We start from the raw sequence: 27,857 nt of genomic DNA on the forward strand, positions 1-27,857 counted from the left end.
TCCCACATGTGCAAATCATGATCCCTGCATACAGCGCTGGTCACAGAAAAGGTCTGGTGACTGAGTGCTTTACTGTGCAGTCATTCTAAGTGCCAGAAATGTGCATCCTGAAGAAGAGATTTGGTTTTCCATACATAGCGGATTTGTTAAAACCGCATGAGTGGGTAATGTGTGGTACTGTGAGGTAGCTATAAATGAGAGCCTCGGTGTAAATCCCTTTTCACTAATGTAGAGAAAGCCTTTGACGCATTGGGCTGGAGATACCTGCGGAATAGGCAGTTCCATGATGAGAAGGATTCAATTGCTATATACAAAACTCTCGACTTGAGTTCAGGTTAGTGAGTCAAATTCTGAGACATACAATATTAAGGCAGTAGGGATGCCCACTATCTCCAATCTTCTTTCTCCCAGCATTGATACCCTTTTCTGTAACGCTGAGAAAGGGCAGCAAGGAATGGGGTACCGTATTCCTTTGATACATGAGATCTCCTGATACGCCAATATTTTACTATTTATGAAAGATGGTTGGGGCAATCTATGGCAAGTATTTAAAATCCTAAATTTAACAGACCTATTGTCAGGACGTTCAATCAATTGGAGCAAATCTAGCCTAATCCGCATGTCTACTGACATGCCTCTCACTGAGGCTTAGACACAAATATCGTCACTATCTTGGAAACCATACCCATTTTGGTACCTGGCTTATTAGAATATACCAACTGACCAGGGTGGGCTGGGGTGCCAGATGTGACATTCCATTACTTAGCTGCAAAGTAACAATCACTCAGTTGATGGATGGGTGGTCAATTTATTCCAGAAACAGTGCTCTTCTGGAAGACCGTTCAAGATGGGAGTTTATTTATTATGCAGGTACAAAAGAACATGTTTCTCAACTTTCTTCCTCGAATCCTTTGAAGTGCCCTCCATTGCTCGCAGACCGCATATAACCGGTCCCTGTGGGCTGCAGTGCCGTTGAAAGATGTCCCAGAGGGCACAAGTACTTTGCAGCAATGGCGTAGCAATAGCCCCTTGCAGCCCCCGCGGAGCTGGTGGTCCGAGCTCCAGGTCCTCCCCCAGGCAGTGTGCTCGGGCAACAAGCCCCTGGCTTGAGAGCTCTTGACAGGGTCCGGAGCATGGGTGGGCCCCTCCATGTAATTTGAATTTGCGGGGTATAAGTACAACTACTGCCAGATTTCTAGATCTGCCACTACTTTTGGCAAAGCACATGATCACTATGTCCTGTAAAGCCAGTGTTGCCTCTCGCTTCACTGCACAGGCTCCCCACCCAATCCAGACGCTGCTCTCATGCTGTACCTAGCATCAGCAAACAAAACAGGTGATGGACCGAATGTGGATCAATGTCACACATTCACCCCAGTCCAAAGATCTGGGCCCAAATCCATCGTTTTTTTGCACTCCACACCACCCTGGGTTAGACAATGGCGATATGCAAATCAGCTCTGACCCTGTGCCCCATGGGAACAGTCCAGTCCGAACTACAAAAGCCATGTCCTTCCCAGAACGGAATCAAACATCCGAGGACCGGACCGCTTTCGAGGTAACACCTCTCATCATCCCGGCTAGCTTGACTCCAGTGGTGTGGAGTGCCTGGGACCCACGTCTGAGCATCCCCAGCGCACTTATGGCGAATTTGCAAACAAAACAGGTGATGGACCGAATGTGGATCAATGTCACCCTGTGCCCCACAACAGGGTCAGAGCTGATTTGCATATCGCCATTGTCTAACCCAGGGTGGTGTGGAGTGCAAAAAAACGATGGATTTAGGCCCAGATCTTTTGACTGGGGGAATGTGTGACATTGATCCACATTCGGTCCATCACTTGTTGTTTTTGCAATTGCGTACCTAGCATCAGAGCAGCACCTAGATTGGCCTGAGCGGGCTGGTTTCATTCGCTCAAGCACAGGGAGCCTCAAGCTTTTCTCCAACCCGGCTGTACAACACAGCTGAGTTGGAGAAACCTAATTGCGCATGTCTGTTTGGCCCGCCTTGGACTGCTGGCCAAACTGACGTGCACTTATAAGTGCCTACCCCTCCTACCTACTGCTGACATGTAGCTCGTCAGCATGGTACGCCCTACCCTCAGCTGGCAATAAGGTAAGAAAAATAAAATGACAATAAAATGGTTTTGTTATCTTTTTATTTTTCAGTGGGGTGACTCTCCTCCACCATTGTTGAGGAGCCGCCCCTGTGTACTGTGCAAAGAGTCCAGCTATTCTTAATAAGTGGAAGGGGCTTGCTCTAGCAATCCCAAGGTGCTCTCTTTGGGGGTAGTGTAGTTGAGAACCCTTAGGCTTATCATCGAGGATTGCTAGACAACTTCTGTAATGACACAGACAATAAATAATACACATGACTTAATATGGAGATCCACAGCTATTTATTTTTAAAATGACACGTGTTTTTATATATATTTAGGTACCAAAATCCTCACTATCAGGTAAGTACGTTTTGAGTTAGAAATATTCACAGTTATTTAAAGTCGACACTGCAATATCTAAAGCGGTACTGTTATCCTATGGAGGAAAGGCATATACTGCAAACGGGTACCTTAAAGTGACTTACAGGATCAATCTTCTGGACTTATGGTGAGTATGGGGCAAGGTCCAAGGCAGCACCAGTAGGTCACCTTGGGCAGCTCTGTGGCGGCCCGGCGCAGAGGTGCAACACCGTATCGGCTGCCCCGTTGAAGTCAATAGGGATCGTTCTGGTCAAAAAGAGGCTGCAGGCTGGGCCTCGGGGGCAGGTCTTGCTAAACCAACCAAGGGGCTCAGCTCTCACGATGGGGACACCTTTGGTCCTATTCTCCTCTGCCCGAGTGGCCAGGTTTAAAGGTGTCCTGAGGCATCAGATTTCTGTCACTGGACACACTCTCGGTGTAAGGGGCTGGCACAACGAGGCTGCAGGCGGTGTCAGAAGGTTCACAGTTGATAAACCAAAGGTGGGCTTCAGATATGGAGGGTCTGGGCATCATGCTGGCACAGTTGGCACACTTCAACTCGGGCTAGGTGGCACAAGTGCAGTGGTGCTGTCCGATGTCAGGTTTTTGGGGATCTGGATTCCTCGAAGCTCTTCAGTGGTGCCTGCAGGATGCAGTGGAGCAGCTCCGCTACTCCACGAGAATTCCTGGATCTTGGGTGACGGCTGTAAGTCCTCCCAGGCTTTCGGAGGAACAGGCAGCTGCAAGACGAGTCGTCTTTGGTGCTTTTGTTGAGGACAGCAAGCAGGCCGACAGGGTTGACGCCAAGTCAGTTGCTGGTCTTCTCTTCTTGCTTTTGTGGCTCTTCAGCATCCATCTTCTTTCAGGTCAGTAGGATCTGATTTTCTGTTGTCAGGGGCTCCTCTAAATACTAAATGTTGTGGTGTGAGGATAGTATTCGATAGTAGCCAATGGGCGTCTTACCCCTTGGGTCACAACGCCTCCTATAATACCAATTCCTGTGGAAGCGGGCATAACCCTGTCCCAGAGTTGCAAATTCTGCCTTCAAAAAGATGTGTACCATGTCCTGTTTTCACTTTTGTCTGCACCAAGACATGCAGCCTGCAATGGCAGTTGCATGAGTTAGATGAGGGGTCCCTTATGATGGCATAGTACATGCTGCAGCCCTTAGGGACCCTCTTTAGTACCCTTGCCCCAGGTACCTGGGGTACCATTTACTAGGGACATACAGTGGTGCTAAATGTATTGCCTATTAGGGGGCAATTGTACAGTTTTAAGGAAAGAGAGCTGGTACTGGGACATGGAACCCAGTCCACTTTCTGTCAAAATTGGATTGAATGCCAGGCAAAAAGTGGGGGTGACCATGTCAAAAAGGGGCACTTTCCTACAACTAGGTTTTTGGTTATGCTTAGTTAAAGTTTGATTATTTTGTTCATTTATTGTTTCTTAATGTACAAACTGTTGTAGGGGCTCCTGAGTAGGATGTTAAGCAACTAACACGATAAATATTCAGTATAAGTCAGAAAGATATGGTGTTGTATAGCTTAGAATGTGTCAACATATTGGGTGCTCTAATGTGTGCTGCAATGTTTTTGTGAATTATATATTATCACATATTCAAAATGAATGCATGTTACATACCTCAGTTTTACTCACAATTCTTTATTCAGTACGTTTTGAATTTAGTCCCTTCCCACCCTTTATCCCTCCCCAGCCCATGCCCACCCGGCTTTTAAACATTTTTGGTCAAGAATTCCATTACAGCAACATAAGTATATACACTTATTTCACTTAGATCTTACTAAAATTTTAGTAACAGATAATGGAAGACATACTAGCACATAGTCATAGACGAGAGGGAAAGGAGAAAAAGAGTAAGTAGCTAGATGATTAGATAAATAAATTATAAAAGTTAGAGATATTTATTCTCTATTTCCATACCTGCTCGTCCGTTTGTTTACAAGTTATTAAGTCATGTTAATTTCACACGATTTATAGATTAATTACTGCCTATCAAGATTCATTATCTTGCATCCAATTAATTAGGGGACCCCATATCTCGAAACCCTTTTTTTTTTCCTATGTGTCCCCTTTTTCCTTTATATAGCTATTTCCAGGCTATAGCTAGCTAGCAGTCTTGATCGCCACTGTTGGAATAGTGGAGGAGTTGGGTCCAGCCATCCAGTTGCTAGACAAATCCTGAAGATGGCCATAGATATGGATATCAGGCCCTGAGTTTCCCTGGATCTTAGACATTGTTCTAGTCCCAGCATTATTTCTGTTGTCGTGATGACGACTGGAATTTGAAAAATTTCAGAAAGAAATTTAGAGATTTGTGATCTGATAATAGTTAGTGAATTGCATTCGGCCAATATGTGTACTATATCGGCGGCATGTGTAGCACATCTTGGACAATTTGTGCCTTTACCCATACTCCATTTGGCGATCTGAGATGGTGTGTAACATAGTTGAAAGAAAGTCTTATAATATTGAGCCTGTAATTTCGTGGATATTAGTGATATTTGAGAGAATTGAAATGCTGATTGTACGAAGTCTATAGTAATATTTAGTTTGTTTTGCCATTTGAGACTATGTCTATCCAGATCATCTGGTATCAGTGAGATTAAAGTTTTATAAATTTCTCCTATTTTGATAGGAATCTTGCTTATAATAGCTTCTATTATCGGGACTTTCTGAAACTCAGCCCTGCCTCCCCCTTTTTTTATTATGAAATCTCTAATTTGGAGGTATTTAAATAAATCCCTATGTTCAAGCCCAAATTCCATCTTTAGTTCCTCGAAAGATTTAATGGCCAATAGTGAAAAGAATACCCCCAAATGTGTAATCCCGGTATTGATCCATCTGATCATGCACGTATCCTGAAATATTCCTGGGAGGTTGTGATTTCGGATGAGACTAGTATAATGAGAGTATCTGCCGATTCCTAGTATTTTACGGATGTTAGACCAAGCGTTGTAAGTACCTAACAGTGTTTTAAATCGGACTTTTTTGAAGTGGTTGTCGTATGTTAGTCGCCACAAATGATCACCAGTTTCTGCTCCCAGAATAAGTCTACACGGAGTAGGGACGTCCCCTTCAACAATCGGAGAATCATCCAACACGAATAAGCCTTTGCTGTAACTCATCAATGTAGCCCACCAATATATTTTAAGATTTGGGGCTGCAAGACCCCCTCTCATTTTTGGAAGTGAAATATGCTTTTATACTCTGCGTGTTTTTTGATATCCCCATATGAATCGGGAAAAAAGCGTATCTATTTGTTTGAATATTAGTAGATCAAAATTTAAGCATATGTTGCGAAAAAATATAAAATATTTGGTAAATAAATCATTTTAATAACGTTGCATCTCCCTATAAGAGTTAGATGTAAATTGTTTAGTTTACTGAGTCTGTCTTGATTGTTTTAGAAGCGGATCTATGTTGATTTTGACAAGTTCATCCAAATTAGAGGTAATATTAACACCGAGATATGTAGCATTTCCCACTATTCTTTCATCCCTTAAGGTGATGTTTTTGTTGATTATTATCTGAGTTTTAGTTTCATTCAATTTATATCCAGAGATTTCCCCAAAACGTAAGGCCTCTTCTTCTAACAGCTTTATTGTTACATAGGGATTGCTTGTGGTGATCGCGATGTCATCGGCGTAAGCTAGTGTTTTAGTATTTCCGTTCAGTGTTATTATTGGTAAGATGTTTTGATTGTATTCTAATTTACTGATAAAGGGATCGATGAATATTGCAAATAATAGGGGGGAGCATGGACATCCTTGTCTGGTTCCCCTAGTTACTTTGATCTTGCCCGTCATTCCGCCATTTATCATCACAACTGCTTCTGGTTTATAATATAAGCTCCGAATAGCGTTAATGAATTGATCTCCAATTCCACTCTTTGTCATGGCTGTCCAAAGATATTGCCAGGAGACCCTATCGAATGCTTTTTCTGCATCCAATAATATAAGTGCCATAGGGTCTCCTGTGACCTCTGTTATATCGAAGAGTGTAATCACCCTTTGTATGTGGTCTGTAGTTGAAGTTGAGCGACCGGGGACAAATCCATGTTGTCGTACCTATACGGTTTTATGGATGATCGGGGCTAATCGGGTGGCTAACATCTTAGAATAGATTTTTGAATCGCAGTTAATCAAAGTTATGGGGCGGTATGATCCGAGTTCAGTTGGGTCCTTGTTTTCTTGGGGGAAAATTACTATTTTTGCCATTGACCAAGATTTTGGTGGTTTTCCCGTTATGAATACTTTAATCATGAGAGCCGTGAGTATTGCTTTAAGTGGTTTGTAAAATTTTACATAAAATTCGACCGGTATACCGTCCAATCCTGCGGCTTTCCCCGAAGGCAAGCTGTTAATAGAGAGTAGAATCTCGATCCATTGGGGTACTGCTTCAAGGCTTTCATAATCATTTTGTGAAAGTTTAGGTCTTGGTTCTTGGTCTAGATATGTATTGATTAGATGTTGATTTTTATCTGTCTCTGTATATAGATTTTGATAATAGGCCTGAAATTCAGCTTTAATTACTTCTGGGTCTTGCGTTAATAGATTATTTTTATCTTTGATTTCTTTTATAGTATTTATAATATTTTGATTTCTTGTGCGGATAGCTAAATGATGCCCTACTTGCTCACTTAATTCGTAAGCCTTTTCTTTATTTGAGGTAGCCTTATCAATAGCTCTTGTAGCAAAAATTTCAATTATTCTGTTTTTCGCTATTGACAATGTCCAACAGACTCTATTATTACATACATGCCTGTAAAGAGTATTGAAAAATCAATGGGAGCCTGAACTGAGAAGGAGCAGCTGCTCTTAAATCTAGATACCAGTTAGTACTCCTTATCTTTACTATGAAGGTCCTGCAGAGGAATGTACCAAGTGACTTTAGAGGACGGAACACAAGTTCTAGCTAGTTGAGACTTTTAAATGCAATGTACGTGGTGTGAAAAACAGTGTAGTTGTATACTGGGAGCCAGTGCAGTGCTCCAAATGGTGCTGGGGCATGGTTTCATCTCCTCCGCCTAGAAAATCCTAGACCATTGCATTCAACACACATAGAAACTCTCCAGAAAGGTTTTGAGAAGGTTAATATTTAAAGCACTTCACTTCCCCAATCTAAAATGTACTGTGGTTTTTGCCTTTTAGTTGGAAACAGCAAAACTTAACCTCAGCAATACTCTGAAGCTTGAGTGATGCTTCAGAGAGAATTTTTGCCTCGCTCCAGGTCAAAATCCAATTAAAAAATGTTGGCTCTTCTGAGAAGGTCTTCCCTTTGCACCAAATATTTTAAGTATTGTTTTGGAGTGGTTTATTTGTGGATAGAGTTAATTCACCTCTGGATGTCCCAGATCTAGGCCCGGCCTGGATTCATTAGAAACCTTTTTTATAGATCTGGATTTCTTCTGCAATAAATTGCAGTGACGTATGACAGTGTTACAATAAATGAAAAAGTGGCACAGATATCGATTAAACAGTGTGGTGGAACAGTGATGTTGTTGGCAAGACTCTGTAATCAAGAGTGCTGGTTTCTGATAGAAATGGTACTTGCTTGAAGTGTTAAGATCACTGGTCCAGGAAAGATTTAAACCATCTAACTGACTATTCTAGAGCCCCTACCACTTTGGATAACCGCTGAAAAAGGATTGCAAGGTTCACATTCGTGGAGGCCGCAGACAAGTATAACATTACAAGAATGGAAGCCGCCTACACCATGGTCTGAAACCCTACTGGATAAGAAATGGGATTTGATTGAAGTCCACCCAATATTGTACATGTTGGACTGTGGTCTTTTGTTACTATATTTTAACAGAACTTGTTAGGTAGTTATTGGCCAAAAAATTGGCAGCATCAGAAGAAAAGAATTAAGGCTCCTTTTAAAAAATAGTGTCACTAAGCCTTCTTTAAGTAACTTGGGGCCTGATTTAGAGTTTGGTGAATGGGGTACCATGCACTTGTAATAAAGCAGATGGGATATCCGTCATGTAGGATGGAGCGCGCTTCTGTCATACTGCAAGTCAGGCCCTTTGGAACAAAGGACCTTTGCATAGATTTAGTTATCAGGTTGCATATAATGGGTGCAAAGACTTTGGAATTTTGTATGAAAAGCCAAGCACGGCATGCAGTCTCTCATATGGAGTCAGTGGGTTAACTTTTTTTAAGACGCAAGCTGACATCCTCCGATCAGTCTGATTAAGCTGAAATATGTTCTAATTACAAATTGGTGAGTCTCTGACAAACACAGATGCATCTGGTTATTTGGTATTCGGGATCAGAGCTTGACGTATTTTCTGAATTTGTCAGCAAATTGCTTATTGGGCTTGTCACAAAGTGGTTTAAAGGGAGTACAAGTTGTAGCATTACAAGAATTAACAGCTGTTGCAAGTGAAGTAAAAATTATTGTTGGCTGAAAGCTTTTTTATGACACTTTTAATTAATTGAGTTGTCATCAACACAACAGCAGTACATATGGTGTCAAAAAACACAAAACTTGTGTTTTTCTATGGATAAATGTGGACTATGGATCCCAGATTGACAGTTCCAACAGTATTAATCTCAACACACATCTGGTTGCCTCTCTCTTTTACACAACATGTAGGTCAAAATGTTGGCACCATTGCCCCATATCTTTCTGTATTCTTTCCTGATATATCAATCAATCAGGGGTTTAAGGGCGCGCTACTCAAGGGTCTCAAGGCGCCAGGGGAGGGGTGTCCGCTTTGGTCAGTTGAAGAGCCAGGTCTTGAGGGTCTTCCTGATGATGTGCGGGCGCATCTTATGTCGATCGGGAGCCCGTTCCAGGTCTTGGCCGCGATGTAGGAGAAGGTTCTTGAATTTGAATTTGAATTTTAAAATATTTATAAAGCGCTCTTATACCAGAATCGGTTTCATGGCGCTAGATAGCAGAAGACCAGTGGATGCGGGGAAGAGGGCTATACAGCTACAGATCTGGAAAACAAGAAGGTCTTAAGATGCTTACGAAATTCCAGGTAGGAAGATGACGACCTAAGAGTAAATGGGAGTGAGTTCCAGAAGGAAGGAGCCAGCACTGCAAATCTGGCCCCACCGGACTTCTGTTTTCTAAAACGAGGAACTGACAGAAGTGCCAAATGAGTGGAACGGAGTTCTCGGGAAGGTAGGTAGGGGGAAATGGCTTCGCACAAGAAAACGGGGGCGGTCCCTGATCTGGCCTGGTAGGTGATGCATCCAAGCTTGAAAAGGGCCCTCTCCCTCACTGGGAGCCAATGGAGAGACTGCAACAGGGGGGTCGTATGATTGAACCTGGGGAGTCCGTAAATCAGGCGAGCCGCCTGATTTTGAATCTGTTGGAGCCGACGGAGCAGGTAGGCCGGCGCACCGTTGTAAATGACGTTCCCATAGTCAAGGCGCGAGAGCACCATGGCCATGAGAATGAGCTTGAGTGCAGCAGTTGAGAAGAAGCGGGCGACCCTTCGGATGATCCGAAGGGAGAAAAAACAGGCAGACACAACTGCATTGGTCTGCGTATGAAGGGTAAGCATGGGATTGATGAAAATACCCAAGGTTTTAACCTTGGAAACAGGAAGAGGGGAAGGGCCAAGGGCAGAGGGCCAGAAGGGAGGGGACCAGGGACTGCAACCACCCCCCGTCAAGACCAATTCGGTCTTGTCCGGGTTCAATTTGAGGTGGTTGCAGTTCATCCACCCTTGGATAAAAAGCATTACCTTCTGGAAGTTAGAGGCTGAGAAAGGGGAAGAGGAAAGGTTCTTGCTCTGCAAATTCGCGGGGGTTCGGCAAGGGCAAGGTTGGCGGATCTGAGGTTCCTCTTGGGTGCGTGGAAGGAGATTCTGTTGAGATATTGGGGTCCGGTGTTGTGGAGGCTTTTGTAGGAGTGGATGAGTAGCTTGAAAGTTACTCTTTTCTCAATGGGGAGCCAGTGGAGGTTTCACAGGTTTTGGGTGATATGTTTGTGTCGAAGGATGCTGATGATGAGTTTGTTCTGTATGGTCTGGAGTTTGTGGAGAAGAGTCTTGTTGATCCCGGCGTAGAGGGCGTTTTCGTAGTCCAGTCTGCTGGTTATGAGTGCATGGGTGATGGTCTTCCTTGATTCGGGTGGGATCCATTTGAAGGTCTTGCGGAGGGTGTTGAAGCAGGTGGAGGCAACAGCGTTGATCTGTCGGCTCATGGAGAGGGAGGAGTCCAGTATGATGCCGAGGTTTCGGGCGTGGTCTGTGATGATGGGGGGCTGCCGAGGGCGGTGGGCCACCAGGTGTTGTCCCATGCAGAGGAGGAGGGCCCGGGGACGAGGACCTCTGTCTTCTCCGAGTTGAGCTTCAGGCAGCTGCTGCTCATCCAGGATGCTACGTCCTTCATTCCTTATTGGAAGTTGAGTCTGGTGGTGATGGGGTCCGTGGTGAGTGAGAGGATGAGCTGGGTGTCGTCGGCGTAGGATACTATGCTGAGTCCGTGTTGTCTGACGATGTCAGAGAGGGGGGCATGAAGGGGAACTGCCTCCAGACCAAAAAAGTGATTTTCAGACGATGGGTTCATCATCAACTGGATAATTTTCCTGCTCCTCCGAACAAGAAAAGCTAGTTCTTTGCCAGCATACACTGACAGCCAGTTGACAGAGGAGAAGCGTTTTTCGTGGCACAATAACTTTGACTGCACTTTTCCTTAGTGCCTGAGGTTATCTATCAGCTATCCCAAGAAAGAATGTTGTGCTCTGATTCCAACAGCTAGCCTGTACATGGCCAGGACAATATTATTTCACAAATCTGCTGTAGTTTGCTCACTAAAGATAAACCTAATCTACCTGATCTATCAAAACAATAGGTCAAGACTTGCACCCCAAGTTAAAATTCTTGAATCTCATGGCCTGGCTCCAGGCTTTCTGCATTTGTTTTGGCCATTACCGCCTGGACCCAGTAGTTTCACTTCCCCCATAAGATGCTACCCTACCTCTTTCTGCTGGCCAAAGAAAGTCTCACATATACATCATTTAGAAATCAGAACCTCGGGCCAGCTCTATGCCTTCTTCAGATAACCTGGAAGAGATCATCCAATTACAAAACTGCTCGATGATGTGGATCTCTGCCTCTAGTACCTTTCACCACAGTAAGGCTAATTGTCTTCTTGCAGTGAAAGTGACTGCTTATTCCAGAAGAAGTATGTCCCTTATGGAGGCATTGCACATAGGAGTGCTACTTCATGTCCACAAACCCCCACATTGAAGAACAGATATACCTCACCAAACCTTACAGCCTGGACCAGGGGCTGGCTATTTGATGGCTCAAGGAGTACTGTGTAATCTTTTGTGTCTCAGGTGAGCATGCTTCCAACTTTTAAGTATTAATGTAGTTAATGCTTGCATGTGCATGTGAAATTATTGAACATCCAATTCTTGGGAAGAAGTAAGTTACTTACTTGTAACTGCGGTCCTCCTGCGTTGGTATATCTCAAACTCTCATGTGATCCCCCAACCCCACTCTTCCCTTTCCCCACCCAGAGGCTCACTTTGTTCATCTAATCTTTCACTTTTGTGTTATGAAATCTGAGGTGTGGTGGCTCATAGGGGGTGTTAAAAGTTCAGCGCTGTTGTTCCATTGACAGAAATCTGGGCACATTTCAGTGAGTTGAATATACTTCTAAATAAACACGATTATTTTACCTGGGGCATGTTAATACTTTCTACTTCTATGCTAAAAAAAAAGGATTCTTAGCTTACCGACTGGTAATGATTCAAGCTTGTGAATCTATGAATGAAATCAACCATGAAGAACTTTAATTACAGGTAAGTAATATTTCTAAAGATTATTATTTTGCTTGAAAAGCTAGTTTTCAACTTACAATACTTAATACTTGGTGATAAAGCCTCATTTAGCAGCAGGTTGTCATAACCATTTGCTTTATATTGTGTCCCTGGGAGATGAAGTCTAAGAGACAGATGAGTGTCCCCTTAGCATAACACTGATGTCCAGGTACTCTGAAATTGGTTAGCCTGTGGTGCTGGATCGCCATGGAAGGAAGAATCACAGGCACAAACATCATTTGCAAGTGTCTATTATCTTGACCACTCTCAAAGTACTCGTTTCAACGTCAACCCTGCTAGGATCCGTTCATTCCAACTTTTACTTTAACCCACTTGTTTAAGCTTTTGATGTTCACCAAACAATGTTAATAACCCGGTCTGTGTTTATTTTATTTATTTTGTTTCAATTCAATTAATTTTATTTGTAAACTGTTGATATTAAAAGAGAACTTGCTAACTAGAAAAACTATCTGTATTTTCATTAGGTTGTTTCGTGCCTTGGAAGGGGATGGTGACATTTGGGATGCCATTGATGACATTTAACAAAGGTTTTGAAAGCCATAGAAAGGAGGAATGCACGAATGACAGATGAAAAAGCTCAATGATTTTCCCCTGATCGCACTTTAATCATGCAAAAAGCTTAGCCAGCAGTTATTATGGCTGCAGGAAGCCAGGCATTGCAATGTTCTTATTTCAATGAAATAACTTTTTTAACTCTTCACTTGTATGTAAGTTGGCAACTATACGCACATAATACTATAATTTGACAAAAAAGGAATAGCACGTTTTGTAATTCGTATTATGGTTTGTTTACTGTTGAAATGTGTTCCTCAATAGGTGATTTTAGGTACACTATTTATTCTTCAAGGCAGACACGTGGTATAAGGCACCAAAAAGATTTCTTTGCTACACATTAATGTATTCTCATTTTTAGAGAAACATGCTGAACCTGGCTACGTACGCCACTGTTTTGTTGCACTACAAAAATGCAAGATTTGTAGAAAATGCCAATATAATTTGTTTGAGATCTGGATTCGACAATATAAAAAAGAGAAGGTTCCTTCTTTGTTCCTTGACTGACATCCAATCCCAGGCGATGGAAATGAAAAGCCAGAGGCTGTTCAGTAGTGTGTTTCATTCAGATTCATTGCAGGGTCAGTGTCACTTTGACTTGCCCCAAGTTGTCCTGCCACCCTTTCTTCATTTCCAGCCTCAGGGCAGGCTCTGAGGTTTGAATTAGTTTCAAAACTATGGAACCCTTTAGAGAATTGAAAGAGGCACGCGAAGAAAGAAAGTGTGGTCAAACGTGCAAGCCAGCTACCTCCATTTTGTGGCATATGAAACAGTTCCATTTTTAAGCCTTCTCAAAACGGCTCAGCTTCAGAACGTTAGATTGGCATGGCATGCAAGCAAGCACTTCGGTGCTGTTAAACTGGACTACGCTGTAATGAACACAATCTGAACACAGTCACAAATCACCACCACACATACTCCAAAGTACATAATAAGAAAATCAATGACCATTCAGAAAACACATAATAAAATGTGAGTAGTTTAAAGTTTTTCTGAAACTACTGAGCATAGCATGCTTTTCTCCTCTTCCTTCATGTACTGGAAATCTGCTTGAAAAGCTCCCTTTTCCGTTTGAATGGTCTTCTGTAAAAGTACATTTAACTGTGCCGTAGGTCTTCAGGGTTTTGGAGACTCCTGCACTAGTCAGAAGCACTTCGTTGCTATTTATGGAAAGAATGCTGAGTTAAGCATCAATACAGGCTCTGGTAAAGTATTTAAAAAGGCGGTCTTAGAATTACGAGAACTAGCAAGTAATACCTTGAGATGTATACCCACTAGGTATACGTGCCAACAGAAGTTCTGGTTGTCTGTGTTAATGTTTTCTTTATGTTTATAGTTAAAGCCATTGCTTGGTTAAATGTTTTCTCCTTTTTCCTTAGTCTAGTAAGGTTTATTGCACACAAGCGTAAATACGTTTGTTATCAATGGTCATTTTCATTAGTGGGCTAGCATAACTTTGGATGATGTATTTATTAAAGTTTAGCTCACTTTGGCACTAGGGTGGCTGATCGATTCGGTCATTAAGATTCCTCTGCACTGTATGATGCATAATTACACTCTGCAAGACATGTAAGAGTTTGAATAACAATTGGCCTGGTTGGAAGTGTGAGAAATAGTTTCAAGGCATTTCTAGACCACCTAGCTTGATTTACTACTTTTGAAAAGATTGAGATTAATCTTCTCTTGAAAAGATATCTGCAAGACGTCTCTGCTTTTTAGGGTCACAAACTGCAATACCAAACATCAAGCCACTTCAGCCTTTAATTCTTCGATTAACGTAATGTCTTTAGCAGAGATTATGCCAGGGCCCCCATTTGTGAGGTACCGTTTTGGTTTCATTTTCTTTATAGCCACAAAAACGGGGCACAAAAATGCCTCAGTGACTAAATTGTAAGCACAAGCTCCCACTTTCCTTTTATGAACTCTTGAAATGGTGTCTTCAACATTTTGTTTCTGGAACTTTTTGCTACTAGAGACTTTTAACTTTGGAGTGGATCTCAGATGACTGCCCTGAATACAAGGGTTTTGCTAAAAACACAGTGCATAGCGCTCAGTGTCTTGTTTCGTCTTTTTAGGTTACGGCCAGCTAGGGCCCAGAGTCTCCGGGTGAGCTGACCTCTTCGACCCGGGGTCTTTTGGAATGTCCGCCCCCCCATGCACAGCACCCCCGCGGCTCTCCCTCCCGCGTCTGCGGCCGTCTTGCCAGCCCGGCAAATGAACTCTGTCTTGCATTATGTGCTTGTATCAGCTGTACAAATAACCACCTTTGATATGTTTCCAAAATTATATACCCCTGCGATTAAAGTTCGCATTGTAAAAAGGGACAGGCAAAGGTGTTACTTGAAAGGAGTGAGGGGGCAAAAGACGGGTAACTCCAAACTAACAGTCGGTGGATACACAAAACAATATTTTCATGTGAAAGTTATGGTGCAATGTAACTTTCAGTTCACTAAGGGGCCCGAAGCGGGTAGGCACGCCAAGCGAAGAAAGTTCACTTTGTGAGTACGAGTTTGAATGAGCAATTCTCTTCCAATTATGCTACACTAATATAACACCCTACAAACAAGCAAATCGCACCCAAAATCCTTCTTTTCCTATGTGTCACACTTCAGTAAACAGATATTCACAGATCACGAAAAGAAATGGCGGAATCTAAATACGAATTCCCTGCTTACGGAGATCATGCTAATGACTTGTTGTGCAAAGCCTATTTTGGATATGTTTGCACCGCATGAGGTATGCTGAGAAATTGAACACGAGGGCATGCTTTTGTTGACATTCTTTCTACAGTTAATATAGAGGGCATTTACACGTTATCATCCAGGGCCGCACGATCGACACAGACCCTGCATTTGACCTTTATTTACGGCATACAATATTTTTAAATATTTTTGTTACGCGTCACCATTTCTGTACGTTTCTGGAAACCCTTTTACGATCCATAGGTGCAGCATTGTCGAATTTGGGAAGATTACGTGAATTTTCATTTTGTTAAAGAAAATCCGCTATGTTTTGAGATGGATAACACAATCTGGCGTTGTACCAATAGGGCAGCAATCTGTTTACCTGGGTGCACATTATACCAAGTCACAATGCTGGAGTCAAAAAGCAGATCATTCAAAGGGAATCATTACCTCAGTGCACACCTTCATTACTCGGTGGGGAGCGATTCACTTTGGAACGATGTAGGAGCCCATATTATTTACTTTTGAGTTAAGGCTGGTGAGCCATGTAAGCTCGAGCTAGAAGCCTGGCTTTGTTTGAGGTCCTCTTGGAACCTCGAGCTTAAACAAGCCTATCTTCCAGGAAGGGAAGTTTTCAAGTGGCTACAACTACCACCCATACATGTTGAACCAGGTTCGAATGTGAAAGTGCCAAAGATAAAAATGTGAATTCAACCCATCACCCACACTCATTGTGCTGGCTCTCCTGCCCCCTCGTTGTGCTGGCTCTCCTGCCCCCTCGTTGTGCTGGCTCTCCTGCCCCCTCGTTGTGCTGGCTATCCTGCCGCCTCATTGTGCTTGCTCTCCTGCCCCCTGTTCCCTCGTTGTGAGCATTTTTTCTGGCCTCTGGTCCCTGTGTGTGGCCATGTATGTGTGTGTGGCTCTGTGTGTATGTGTGTGTGTGGCTCTGTGTGTGTGTGTGGCTCTGTGTGTGTGTGTGGCTCTGTGTGTGTGTGTGTGTGTGTGTATGGCTCTGTGTGTGTGTGTGCGTGTGGCTCTGTGTGTGTGCGTGCGTGTGGCTCTGTGTGTGTGCGTGCGTGTGGCTCTGTGTGTGTGCGTGTGTGGTTCTGTGTGTGTTGGGCTCTGTGTGTGTGTTGGGCTCTGTGTGTTGGGCTCTGTGTGTGGCTCTGACTGTCTGTGTGTGTGGCTGTGTGTGTGTGTGTGTGTGTGTGTGTGTGTGTGTGTGTGGCTCTGTGTGTGTTTGGCTCTGTCTGTGTGTGAGTGGCTCTGTGTGTGTGTGGGTAGCTTTTTTGGTAGGCGGCTCTATGTGTGGGTGGCTCTGTGTGTGTGTGTGTGTGTGTGGGTGGCTCTGGGTGGGTGGCTGTGTGTGTGTGTGTGGCTCTGTGTGTGTGTGTGTGGGTGGCTCTATGTGAATGACTGTGGGTGGCTCTGTATGTGTGTGTGGGTGGCTTTGTGTGTGGCTCTGTGTGGGTGCAAATGCAATAGGTCTCGCATTTGCGAGCGATTAAGCTATTGGCATTGTAAATGACAGTGCCATTTATTTATGTTTTAAAAACAAAAACATAAATAAAAATAATGTCATGAGCAATGCCAATAGCTCTAACTTTAACAATGCAGAGACCATTGTATTGTAAATGCTTGTTTGTAAAATTGTAGAAGAAATTGTCAGGTCTCTTTGCATCTCTCTTCAGAAAACGGACTGTTTTTGACCTGAATACCCTTGGTTGTGAATAGACCACTATGAATGTTCTGATGGGGATTAAAAGTGAAACCAAAATATTTGTCCTTAACATAGTTTGAGTAAACTTCTTATTTATTTTTAAAATAACAATTAAATCTACACTTTTGAAACCATCCTAAAACGGTAGTTATGAGTTTGCATTTTACAATTGTATTATTAGCCGAGAGTTTGTCATCATGATTATTTTTAAAGATTATTTGTCCATTGATTAACAGAAACCTAAACTTTGCCAAATGCTGTTTACATTTTGAGGCGTCCTATGACTTGCTTAAAGGAGCTCAATGTCAGATGGCTCCTTCTAAATATCTTTGAAAAAGGGTATTTTGGGAAATCCAGAACAAATATTTTAGTCCAGAGTCGCACTTCCCCATTGACCACCTGCTGCTGTTTTCCCTGCAAAATTTCTTTAATTGAAAATAGTTGAGATCAGAGGTGAAAGCCACAATATTTTTGAAGGTGAGAATTACTTTTTTGACTGGCATGACCCATCAGTGTAAAATCCACATGATCCCACTCTGAATGTTTCATATGATTTGTCAGTAATGTGCGGGGAAGACGCATTTTGTGAAAGCTGCAGTAGTGCACCATGCTTCTCCCAACCAGTAGTTCCTCTTAAATGAAACAGTCCATTAAAGACTGGTGTCAATTTTTATGGTTGGTATCTCCTCTCGGGCCTTAGGAATGTGTGCGACAGTGGCGGGGAGCAAAGGGACTTCTGAAAATTAGAAACATTAACTATGTGTCATCAGATCCATCACTGCAAATCATGTGAATAAGGTCACTATTGCTTTTCTGTTTCTTTCATTATGGTCACTGAGTAACAAGATTTCAAGCAAGATGGAAGTCAGTTCTTAAGCAAACATGCATAACTTCGTGATGGTGAAGCACATTTTTTCCAACAAAAAGTGGGAAATTGTACATATTGCAAACGTTTTCTCATTTTAGTAATGTTTACCATAATCTTGTTAATCATGCCGTTATCTTATGTTATGTAACATGAATGATTCTTTTGTTAAATATCCAACAACATTCAAGGCACACCAAAACATTCAAATAGAAATGTGGTGTCGTTTTGTTAAAAAAAAATTTAAACAATGTGAAAGAAGTTATTATAATAAGCTTTTCCAGTGAAAGTGGTATATCACTGACTTAAAACACATTCTGATGGTTTTGGTGGGTAATAAATGGCTTAAAAATCATAAAATGAAGGTGGTACAGTTATTGAATAATTGACAGCAACAGGCCCTTGGTTATTCAAAACCTAACTTGGTCTCTTCGGAAAAATACATTACGAAAGGGCTGCATATAAAAAAGTTCAGACAAAAAGTACACTGTTTCAAGTGAAATGTGACGGTTTGGTCTGCCCTGTGGATGGTAAAGTCCTATCTTAAACCAGCCTTATTCTTCCATATAATTCAGAAAGCAGTTCTATAATTCCTGGCGAGTTTTCACTAAATAGACACTAAGTCTTCAGCTTGAAGAGTATCTCTGTTCGGAATATTTTGTCTTGCCTGGAGCGTCTTTCACTTTGCCTGCTCAGTGACCCCTCATAGCTGATGAAAAATTGCTTATAAATTCCTTAATACTTGCTCATGAAGGCTTCCCTGGCTCATAGCTTGACACCCATTCATTTTACAGTTGATTTGAGGAGGCAGGCTGATGATCTGCAAAATTATACACAAAGTTACCCCATAAATGATAATAAACCTTCCTGGGGTAATACGAAGTGTCCTAAAAATATAGTTATTTATCCTTCTTGGGGCAGAAAAAATGTATAAATAGCAGAAGTAGGAAGACACCGTTTAAAAAAAATAACAAATTTGACTTGTGTTGAATGTAAAAGAAGCATTCATTCTTGCACTCAGAGTCGCAGCCTTTAAGGTCACAATTAGTGTGAACATATTACGTCAAACATGATTTTGTGGTGTTATTTTTAAACACAGTCTGTTTCAAGGTGATGAGATAGCTTTATTTTGTGAAGTAGCCATCTTGGAATTCAGAGAGCAGTACATTTAAAACACTGTTGCTTTCTTAAAGAAACCTCCCCAATTCTTTTAGCATCTTTCTGTGCATGAACCTTTTGTGCAAATACATTTTACCGTAAGAATGCTATATTTCCTTTGTTTATTTGTACATTTTATTCATCCCATTGGCAAGTTTTTTTATTCTTTCGAGAACGAAAGGTGAAGCTTGCTCACAGGTCACCACTGCTTATTTCAAACGTTGTGATCAAAGCACTAATCTATTTTTCTTTTGGGAGTCATTTTTCCTATGAAAAGGGTAGGGGAATGGGGGTGGGGGGAGCCTGGTCCTGTTAAATATGGACCTGTATTACCCGGTTCTTTCTTCTCCAACTAAGATATCATAATAAGGGTCTATATTTTTCCTCCGTTAAAATTTTTATCGAGGGAATGTACCTGCATTGGTAATACATTGGTAGATTAGCTGAAGTGGAAACCTTCCCACAAACTGCCTGTAAGCATTTTGTATCATAAGAATCATTTTAAATCAAACCAAGTCTATAACACCAAATATCTATTCTTTTCAATTTCCTAACGTCGGCAACCCATTCACTGTACCCGTAGTTGTCCTCCTGCAGACCCTTACTACACCCAGACTTCATAAATGTACCAGAGGTCCTAGAACAGCACTGTGTGGGCATGCAAAATTATTCCCTTCAGGAGCTTTGGCCATTTGTAAATCGAAACCTCAGTATGCTAGCTGATCATCTCTGCTGTTAAGAATATAGAGCCTGTTAAGACCTTCATTGTTAATTAAACAAAACATTTGACACATATTAGAAACTTGGTTGCAGACAACAGTCTTTGTTTATCCACACATTGTTTACTGGCAGTTCTGCACAATGCAACCCATACTGTTTTACTTTTATTTGGGTTCTGAAAAAAAGTAGCAAAAATAAATTATTGTGAATTGTGTCAGATCAGCAAGTGCTTTGCATTTACGCAATAACCTGAAAATTGTGCAGTCACCCTTAAAAGGACTTCTTAAGTAGGGTACAGGGTAGACAGTATAGAGATTTATTTTGTTTCTTTTGGGCCATCCGGCTGTGGTGGTTACACTTTTTTGCCGTTTGCTTGGCCAACACTTTGCACCACAGGCTTAAAATCAAGAAGTTAACACGTTTTGGCATACAGTTTGTACTTTTCTGATACTTATTGAAGTTAATCCTAAAAATGTTTCGCTATCGGCTGGCTGTGTAAAATTAATAAATATAATTTTAAGTTCATGGTAAAAGCAATAAAATAAAATATTTTCTTTAAAACGCTGCATTTGTGCCTTTTTTTAATAAAATCTTTGGGCTTGTGTTCTCCATCCTTTCATTACCTTTGTGGAAGACCTTCACTAACCACATTACTTATTTTTTATATCTGCTTGCTCTTTAGAGACACACAGATTAGGGTATGTTTTCAACAAAAACTGATGTACTTCAGGATGTTAATAAATATATGAATGGGTGATGTCATATTGTTTCTGCCATTTGTACAGCTCAGAGTTAGTCTTGTAACACCACTCTGTTGGCCAGTTTATACTTCTCTGTACTGGCATTCTCTGAAAGTCCATGTAGAAGAAGCAAGGTTGCCAGTGTTGGGTGGAGTGAAAGTGAGGATGGGGTCCAGGCTTGCGCATTACAGTCTGCAATGTGTTTTGTGGTCTGTTGCCCGTCATGCTGTAATTAATATATAGAACAATACATTTCTCTTCTTCTCAATGAAGCTTTGTGATGACTGACAAGCAGAAGGATTTTGTGACTATTATCCTTCTGACCACACAATTTGCAAGGCACTCTTTTTTTGTATTTACAGGCCCTTACAATGCATCTAGCTAATTCGAAACCTGCCACTGACTTGACATGTCACATGAGTGTATAGGTTGATTCTGGGATACGGTGTTTATACCCTATTGCCTTAAATATTATGGTGCTCCACTCAAAGAAGAAATTTCAGGGGTAGGTTTCCCTGCCCAAGACAACAAAACAAATGCTAAGTCGAAAGGACTCCAACACTTTGAAACCTATGGGGGGGTTCAAGTTCCCTTTTGTGGTGCTTTAGTAGGAATCCACAGCAGAAAAGTATGTCTATTTGTCTGCACTAAAGCTTAACTATTTCAAGCCTTTTGGCCTAGTATTACATGTCTGACATGTGGTGTTCAACTATTTCTGCCCCCACTATTCAGGCATTTCCATCATAAGCATGTTTTGCGAGTGGCCGGAGTCAGAGAGTTGTGCTGGGCGAAAACGCTGCGGAGCTGCGGAGCCGTAGATGCTCCCGCGACCGGTAATCAGGAGTCAGGAATTACGGCAACTGCTCGGAAGCAGCCAGCTGAGGAGCCCGCACGGCGGAGCTGGGAGCAGAGAGCAAGAGTGCAGTGCGGGCCGAGACAAGACATTTCTGTTTATGATCAGGCATGGGTCAAATGTACTTGTTCCATCATAAGCGCAGAGATATCCTTTCGGGGATCTAGTCAGGCGCTATAGAAGCACATAAAATAAAATTAAAATAAAATAAGAGAGCTGGGAGCAGGGAGCCGTGAGCCGCTGGTGTGCCGCTGCAGGAGGGCTTCCACCGTGCCTCTACTGTGCTGTGCCGGTACGGGTGCTGCTGGGACGGGTGCTGCCGTGCTGGCGTGCAGCTGGGCCGCCGCCGGGCAGGGCGTGCTCCAGTGACCAGCGAGCAGCTGCAGAGTGGGACCAGGAGCGTCCCAGGAGCGACGGCATAACGGGAGCCCGGGGCCGTGCTGGTGCTTTGCCACGTCGTGCTGCCGCGCTGCCTGGTAGGGTGAGCAGCTGCCAAGTGGGACCCAGGAGTCGCCAACGCCGCTGCCACAGAGGAGACTGAGACGGGAGGCAGCTGTGAGCGGAGGAGGCACAAGCACATTAGCGCCGCACCGCACTGCCCCCGGGGCATCCGAAGCCCGCCAGGAGACGGGGGCCATTTCACCAGAGTGTCCAGAGCTCAGAGAGCCCGTGTATCGAGCCCAGGAAAGCTGTGTTGCGCTAACGCCGGCAGGAGCGGCAAGCGCCCTTTGTTAACCTTGGGGTGTGCATCTCAGCCAGGGCAGAACCCGCTGCAACCAAACGCGGTAGGCGCCACTGGGAAAAAACAATACTCCCTGAAAAAAATTGTAAAAGCACACCCCAAAGCGGCAGGAGCTGCGGACACCTTGCACATAGACACGCGTAAGTGAGCTCATCCTCTCATTGTCCAGATTTTGTCTAAATTTGTCAAATTCCCGCCCCAGCCTACGCCCCTCTCTGCCGAAGACAACCTCTAATAAGGCAGGAGAAGCTGAGAGCCACTGAGAAGGCAGTGGCAGGGGGGCAGAGGGAAAAGGCCCATAAACGGCCACCAGCAAGCGGCAGGACCTATATTTACCAACTAAGAGACAAGAGCCAAAAACCCCCCTCTCTTCCTCAAACGATCAGATTCCCACGTAGGGTTGAAAGGAGCGCAAGGTCCCGACTGGGGAAATCAGATCGGGGAAAATGCGCCAACTTGTGGAAAGAAAAAAAAAACAAAAAAATCAAGGAAGTCAACGGTGGAAGTTAAATCACCATCGGAAACAGGGACCGAATCTAATCCCAGGGAGAGGTTGGTATCAGCACCAACCCCTGAGCCACATCACACTCCAGACGGAAAACCGGACTCCTAAAATTCTTTTATTTAAAGGACCCAATGGCGGCGATCTACGCACCAACAGCGGAGGCTTGCCAGCTGCCAAGCCCCATTGCGCCAGTGAATGTACCCTCCCCACGGGCCAATAGCATGCAGAACATGATGAGCATCGAACCAGAGTGTCTACCCTCTCCATCGTGTTCGCGTCCCCCTCTCCAAGGCAAACTGGCGTTAGTAACAGCCCAGGTGCATCTTCCCAATACTCCCGGAGCCACAAACGAAACCAAGGAAGGTAGAGCCGTTAAGGACATCACAGACAACCCCCTCGTAAAGGACACCTGGTCGAGTCAGAGCAAACGTGCGACAATCACGGAGCTCGTCGAAGCCAGAGACCACACAAAGGTAATCAAAGGCGCCAAGGAGGGAAACACAGATCCTATAAACCTATCCACCTCATCCGGACAAGAAGGGGACCCATGGTTAAAGCCCCTCTTCCTATCAAATGATTCCCAACTTGAGGAACTTACTGAGAGAATTACGAAGTATATCGACTCACAAGGGAGAGCACCACAAACAGAATATGGTTTTGATGACCGACATCTGAGTTCGGGTATGCTGGTCTCAACCCCTCACTGCCCCGAACCAAAAAGAGACCAACAAAAAGTATCCATAAACGACAGTATCATTATACAGATAAATCAACCTCATCTTAACCATTCTGTATCAATCACAATTTCATCGGGGAGCACGTTGGGACTCAGAGCCCAAGGACCTAAACAAAATCCAAAAAGATGAGCCCTCTACGTCATGGACCCTATCCCTGTTAAGCACTCTAGAGCAAGCAATAAGGGTGCTGAACTACCAATCTAACAAAATGGAAGTCCAGATCGACCTCATCACGTTAGTGGCTGGGCACATTTCAGGAATAAACGCAAAACTGGACTCCCTATCATCGCTCTTAACAACCATGGGGAAATTGGAGGCTAATACCAGCTTGAGTAAACAACAGTGCAATTGCGGATGCGGAAGCATAATTGAAAAGCTAGCAAGCTTCCCGGCCATCTTGATGAACATTTTAGGGGAGGTAAAACTTCACGCAGTCACAGCCAGGCGATAGACACTAAAACCGACCACGGAGAAGCCTCAAACAGTAAAGAGAAAGCATACTAACGGCCCTACAAGAAGTAACCAAATAATGGATCAAGAACAAACATCAAAGGAAGTTGGTCTAGGAAAAACAGTCCCAGAAACGGAAGAAATACAACTTACCCAACAATCCTTCATTGATGACAAACCAACAAAGAGGCAAAGGAAAAGGGCAAGGAAGGCCAGGCTCAAGTATAAAAAACAACTAAACGTAGATCCTGGCAAAATCTTTCCCATATTTAAAACTAGCATCCCTCATGAAAATAAAGCCAAATCACTGAATGGGTCGTCAGTGGGTGCGGAGATTCTTGCAGAGCCATCTGAGAAGTCAAAATCATCGAGCACATCACGGGTCGAAGGCCCCAGGACAGGAGCCAATTTGAGTCCATCCCCATTTAAAGGTGACAACAGTCAAATGGATATAAGATCGGACCAGCAACTAAAAGCGCAAGAGCCTGGACGAGAAAAAACGAGGCCCATGCAAGCGCTCGAAAATGGAGGATGTGAGCAAAACGAACCGACATTAGCCCTGGCAAAAAACAGTATGGGCACAAAAGGCATTCGCAGAGAGGGTTCCAACCACAGTACAAAAATCATTACTGAGCAACAAACTCCCACAACATTTAAAAGAAACGCATACGAAATTCAGGGCCCAGTAGCAGCACCAGAAATAAAATCTGTGCCAACTCCCGTGCGAATTACAGTTTTTTAAAAGGACCGTAAATGTTCGCTAATGCCAAGGGAGCTAATTACGGCACCAATCAAGTTAACCAACATAGGCCCAACACAGAAAAAAGTAAACACAATTGAGGGAGTACAGAAAGAGCAAGCACAACAATCGACCCACTCCTTTCGCGAAAGTATTCAACTTCACAACCCGTCATTTCGCAAAGCAGGCTCAACACACAAGGAGCTAAGTCAACATCCAGAGCCGTTTGACTTAAAACTAACTTTTATTCCCGAATATCCAACCAGGGGGACGTAGGACATTCTTAATCGAGGCAATCTGTTAAAATTATTCAATGAAACCTCAGCTTTACAAGACATCACTTCCCAGGACCTTTACTCCATTGAATTTCAACAAAATGTAAACAATGCGGCCATTGAGGAGACAGTTACAACTTGGGCCTCAAAGGACCTCGTAGAAAAGATATACTCTGCAATACCTCAGTTTGAATCATGGGGCATCTCCATTATGCGACATAAGCGCCCAAGGTACCCCTATCCTTTACAAATTAACACATGTGACCAAAACAAGGGAAAAGGGATCAGAGGTCAACATACCTCTTGTCTACGCGGTGCTCGGGCCGCCTCGCCATAGCCATCAAGCACAAGTCGCAAACCACAAACAACCGGTCTCCATCACGCAGACAGAACGGATTGGTCTTGGATACCCAATGTCCTGAGTAATAAAGCTTAGGAAACCATAAAACGTCCCACACGTTTACCCCAAAATGGGTAGGAGATGGAATAGTAATGCGTTTTTGCAATGTTTAGCAATACCAATCATTTACTTATACTAATTACCAAAGTGCGAGATGCAAGTCATAAACACAATGTTATGCTCATAAGACCAACAATAGTTGTAGATATAGCACCAATGAAATACACAGTACATCAAGTATAAAGAACCAATCAGAAGATAGTGTTATTAGGAAAATATATATATATTTTTTTATATTTATTCAAACAAACATTTTATACAACAGTTACAAATCATTAAAAACCATACAATAGTATGTTACAAAATTTCATAAAAGGTTTTAAAAAAACATCACATAAGCAACAGGTTAAAAGTTCAAAGGAACAGGGGTCGACGCGGCGTTTCGGTTACAGGTAAATAGACAACCTTCTTCAGGACCAAGTTCTTAATGGTTTTAGTAACCTCCAATTAAATCCAGGAGGGCACCGGACCGGTTCTGTGATCCGGTAGTGAACTAGGATAAGTTCTTGTTGTTAAAATATGATTCGTCAGGATATCTTGAGATAAAAAGGGGATAAGGCTTGTTCTGGTAGTAGGAGCCACCGATATATATCTTCTATGTTGCCAGATTTAAATGACTGGCATCTGATACACGTGTCTTCTGTTGTCGTCTGAGTGAAGATACCTTCGCCCAGACGACAACAGAAGACACACGGAGACGGTAGTGGGAGCAGGGAGGCCGAATTAAAAGCCGAAGACCCAGTGGCAGGACAATCCCCACCACGTAATGAACACTAAAAGCTGATATACAAGCGTATTGAAAAGCATGTGTATCAGATGCCAGTCATTTAAATCTGGCAACATAGAAGATATATATCGTAGACACACACCATTGGCAGTCGTCCCCCTCAACAACAACAAAAAACCCCAAGAAACCCAACTCCCACCCCACCCCCCTAGAACAGGTCCCAAATTGTGCCATCTAGGCCCCATCCAAACCATTACCCCAAGATCCCTCTCCCTCCCAACTAACCTGACGGTAGCCACCGCAGGTATGCCTTAAGGGCTGAGTGGGGGCCGAGCGCCAGCAGGGGGCCGTCACGCACCTGCGCTACTGAGACGTAAGCGTGCCCCAATCATTTATGGCCCGAATGGGATCCAACCCCAGCATCCCCCCACATCAATGAACCAGAACTCCTCCCAAAGATCTACTCACATACATTGTCTCGCCCTACAACCGGAGTTAGCTCACCCAGGGTCATCCTTGTCCATCCAGCAGGCCCTCCGCCGAATCCGGGGTAATCATGGGCAGAGTCACACTGTCGATTTCCGAGTTCTCTGTGTTCTCCGTGTCCGATCGATGCCCACCTGTACCAGTCTCCGAGTCTTCCACATCCGGCCCGCCCTGTGGGCCAGATAGGTTGGAGATCAGTTCCAACACCCCTCGTCGCTCCGTTGCCGTTTCTACCGTTGACGGTCTGCTCGATCTGCCACGGCGATTCCGAATCCTCTTTGATCTCCGCTGAAGACCAAGCTCCGACCGAGCCTGGGAAGAGGAGCCAAGTCCGTCCTTACCTGCCCGATATAACTCAAGCGCAGACATCCTCCGGGTTATCGAAAAACTTGGTCGTGTCGTCCAGTATGATGGATCGCCGGAGAAGCGTGCCACCGCTGCATCTTCCAGGAAGCATGTCTTCATTGAAACTGCCTGTGGTTGCATCACCAGAGAAGCGTGACACCATCGAGAGGTTCGCCATCGCATCACCGGAGAAGTGTGCCACAGGGCCTGTCGCGACTCCAAAGTACAGAGTCGTCACAAGGCTGCCAGGGCGTGAACGCATCATCATCGCATCAAGGGCGCCATCTTCTCGCATCGCACCAGGATTGTTGCATCTCATCGAGGTGCCATCTTGCGCATCGCAACCGGGCCGCAGGCCGAGAACCTACGCATCACTCCTGCACCAGTAGGATCACGACGCATGCCCTACTCTGCGCAAGCATTGAGGCGCGAGGCATCATCTCCCCCAGAGCACAGAACCAACACATCTCCCTCTGCAAGCCTTTTCTTTGTTTTGCGTTACGCATCCAGGTACTTTTGTGAGAACTGTGTCGCAGTTAAAACCAACTTGAACTAAGCAACTTTTACCTTCTTTAAGTCAATCTTAAGTACAGTATTATGGATTTTTGTCGTTTGTGGTCTTGTGTTAAGTCTATATAAAGTATACTTATTTTTATAAAAACCTGTGTTGTGTCCATCTGTAGTGTTTTCACTGTATTACTGTGTATATTCACAAATGCTTAACACACTGCCTCTGAGATAAGACTGTCTGCTCATGACAACCTACCAAGGGGGTGAGCAGGGGTTATCTAGGAGTGTAATTCCTT

General features: G+C 43.6%; 1 protein-coding gene and 1 long non-coding RNA gene across 3 annotated transcripts in view; both read left to right on the top strand.

Annotated features, from left to right (window-relative positions):
- The window catches only part of RNF14 (ring finger protein 14), a 146,230-nt gene extending 132,899 nt beyond the window's left edge, over positions 1-13,331 (top strand). For both annotated transcript variants that reach the window (XM_086931639.1, XM_086931640.1), the window contains exon 8: positions 12,758-13,331. In XM_086931639.1, the coding sequence (XP_086787765.1) occupies positions 12,758-12,815 (58 nt within the window). In that variant the 3' untranslated portion in view covers positions 12,816-13,331. The remainder of the gene's footprint in view (positions 1-12,757) is intronic.
- Positions 13,332-16,741: 3,410 nt separating this feature from the next.
- Positions 16,742-20,553, top strand: LOC147703102 (uncharacterized). The gene is made up of 3 exons (XR_015297564.1): positions 16,742-17,014; positions 17,127-18,334; positions 18,788-20,553. It is a non-coding gene; the product is annotated as an uncharacterized LOC147703102 (long non-coding RNA).
- The last annotated feature ends 7,304 nt before the right edge of the window (positions 20,554-27,857 follow it).

This window comes from Lissotriton vulgaris, chromosome 7 (assembly GCF_964263255.1).
Source record: "Lissotriton vulgaris chromosome 7, aLisVul1.2, whole genome shotgun sequence".
In the NCBI taxonomy this organism is placed as follows: domain Eukaryota; kingdom Metazoa; phylum Chordata; class Amphibia; order Caudata; family Salamandridae; genus Lissotriton; species Lissotriton vulgaris.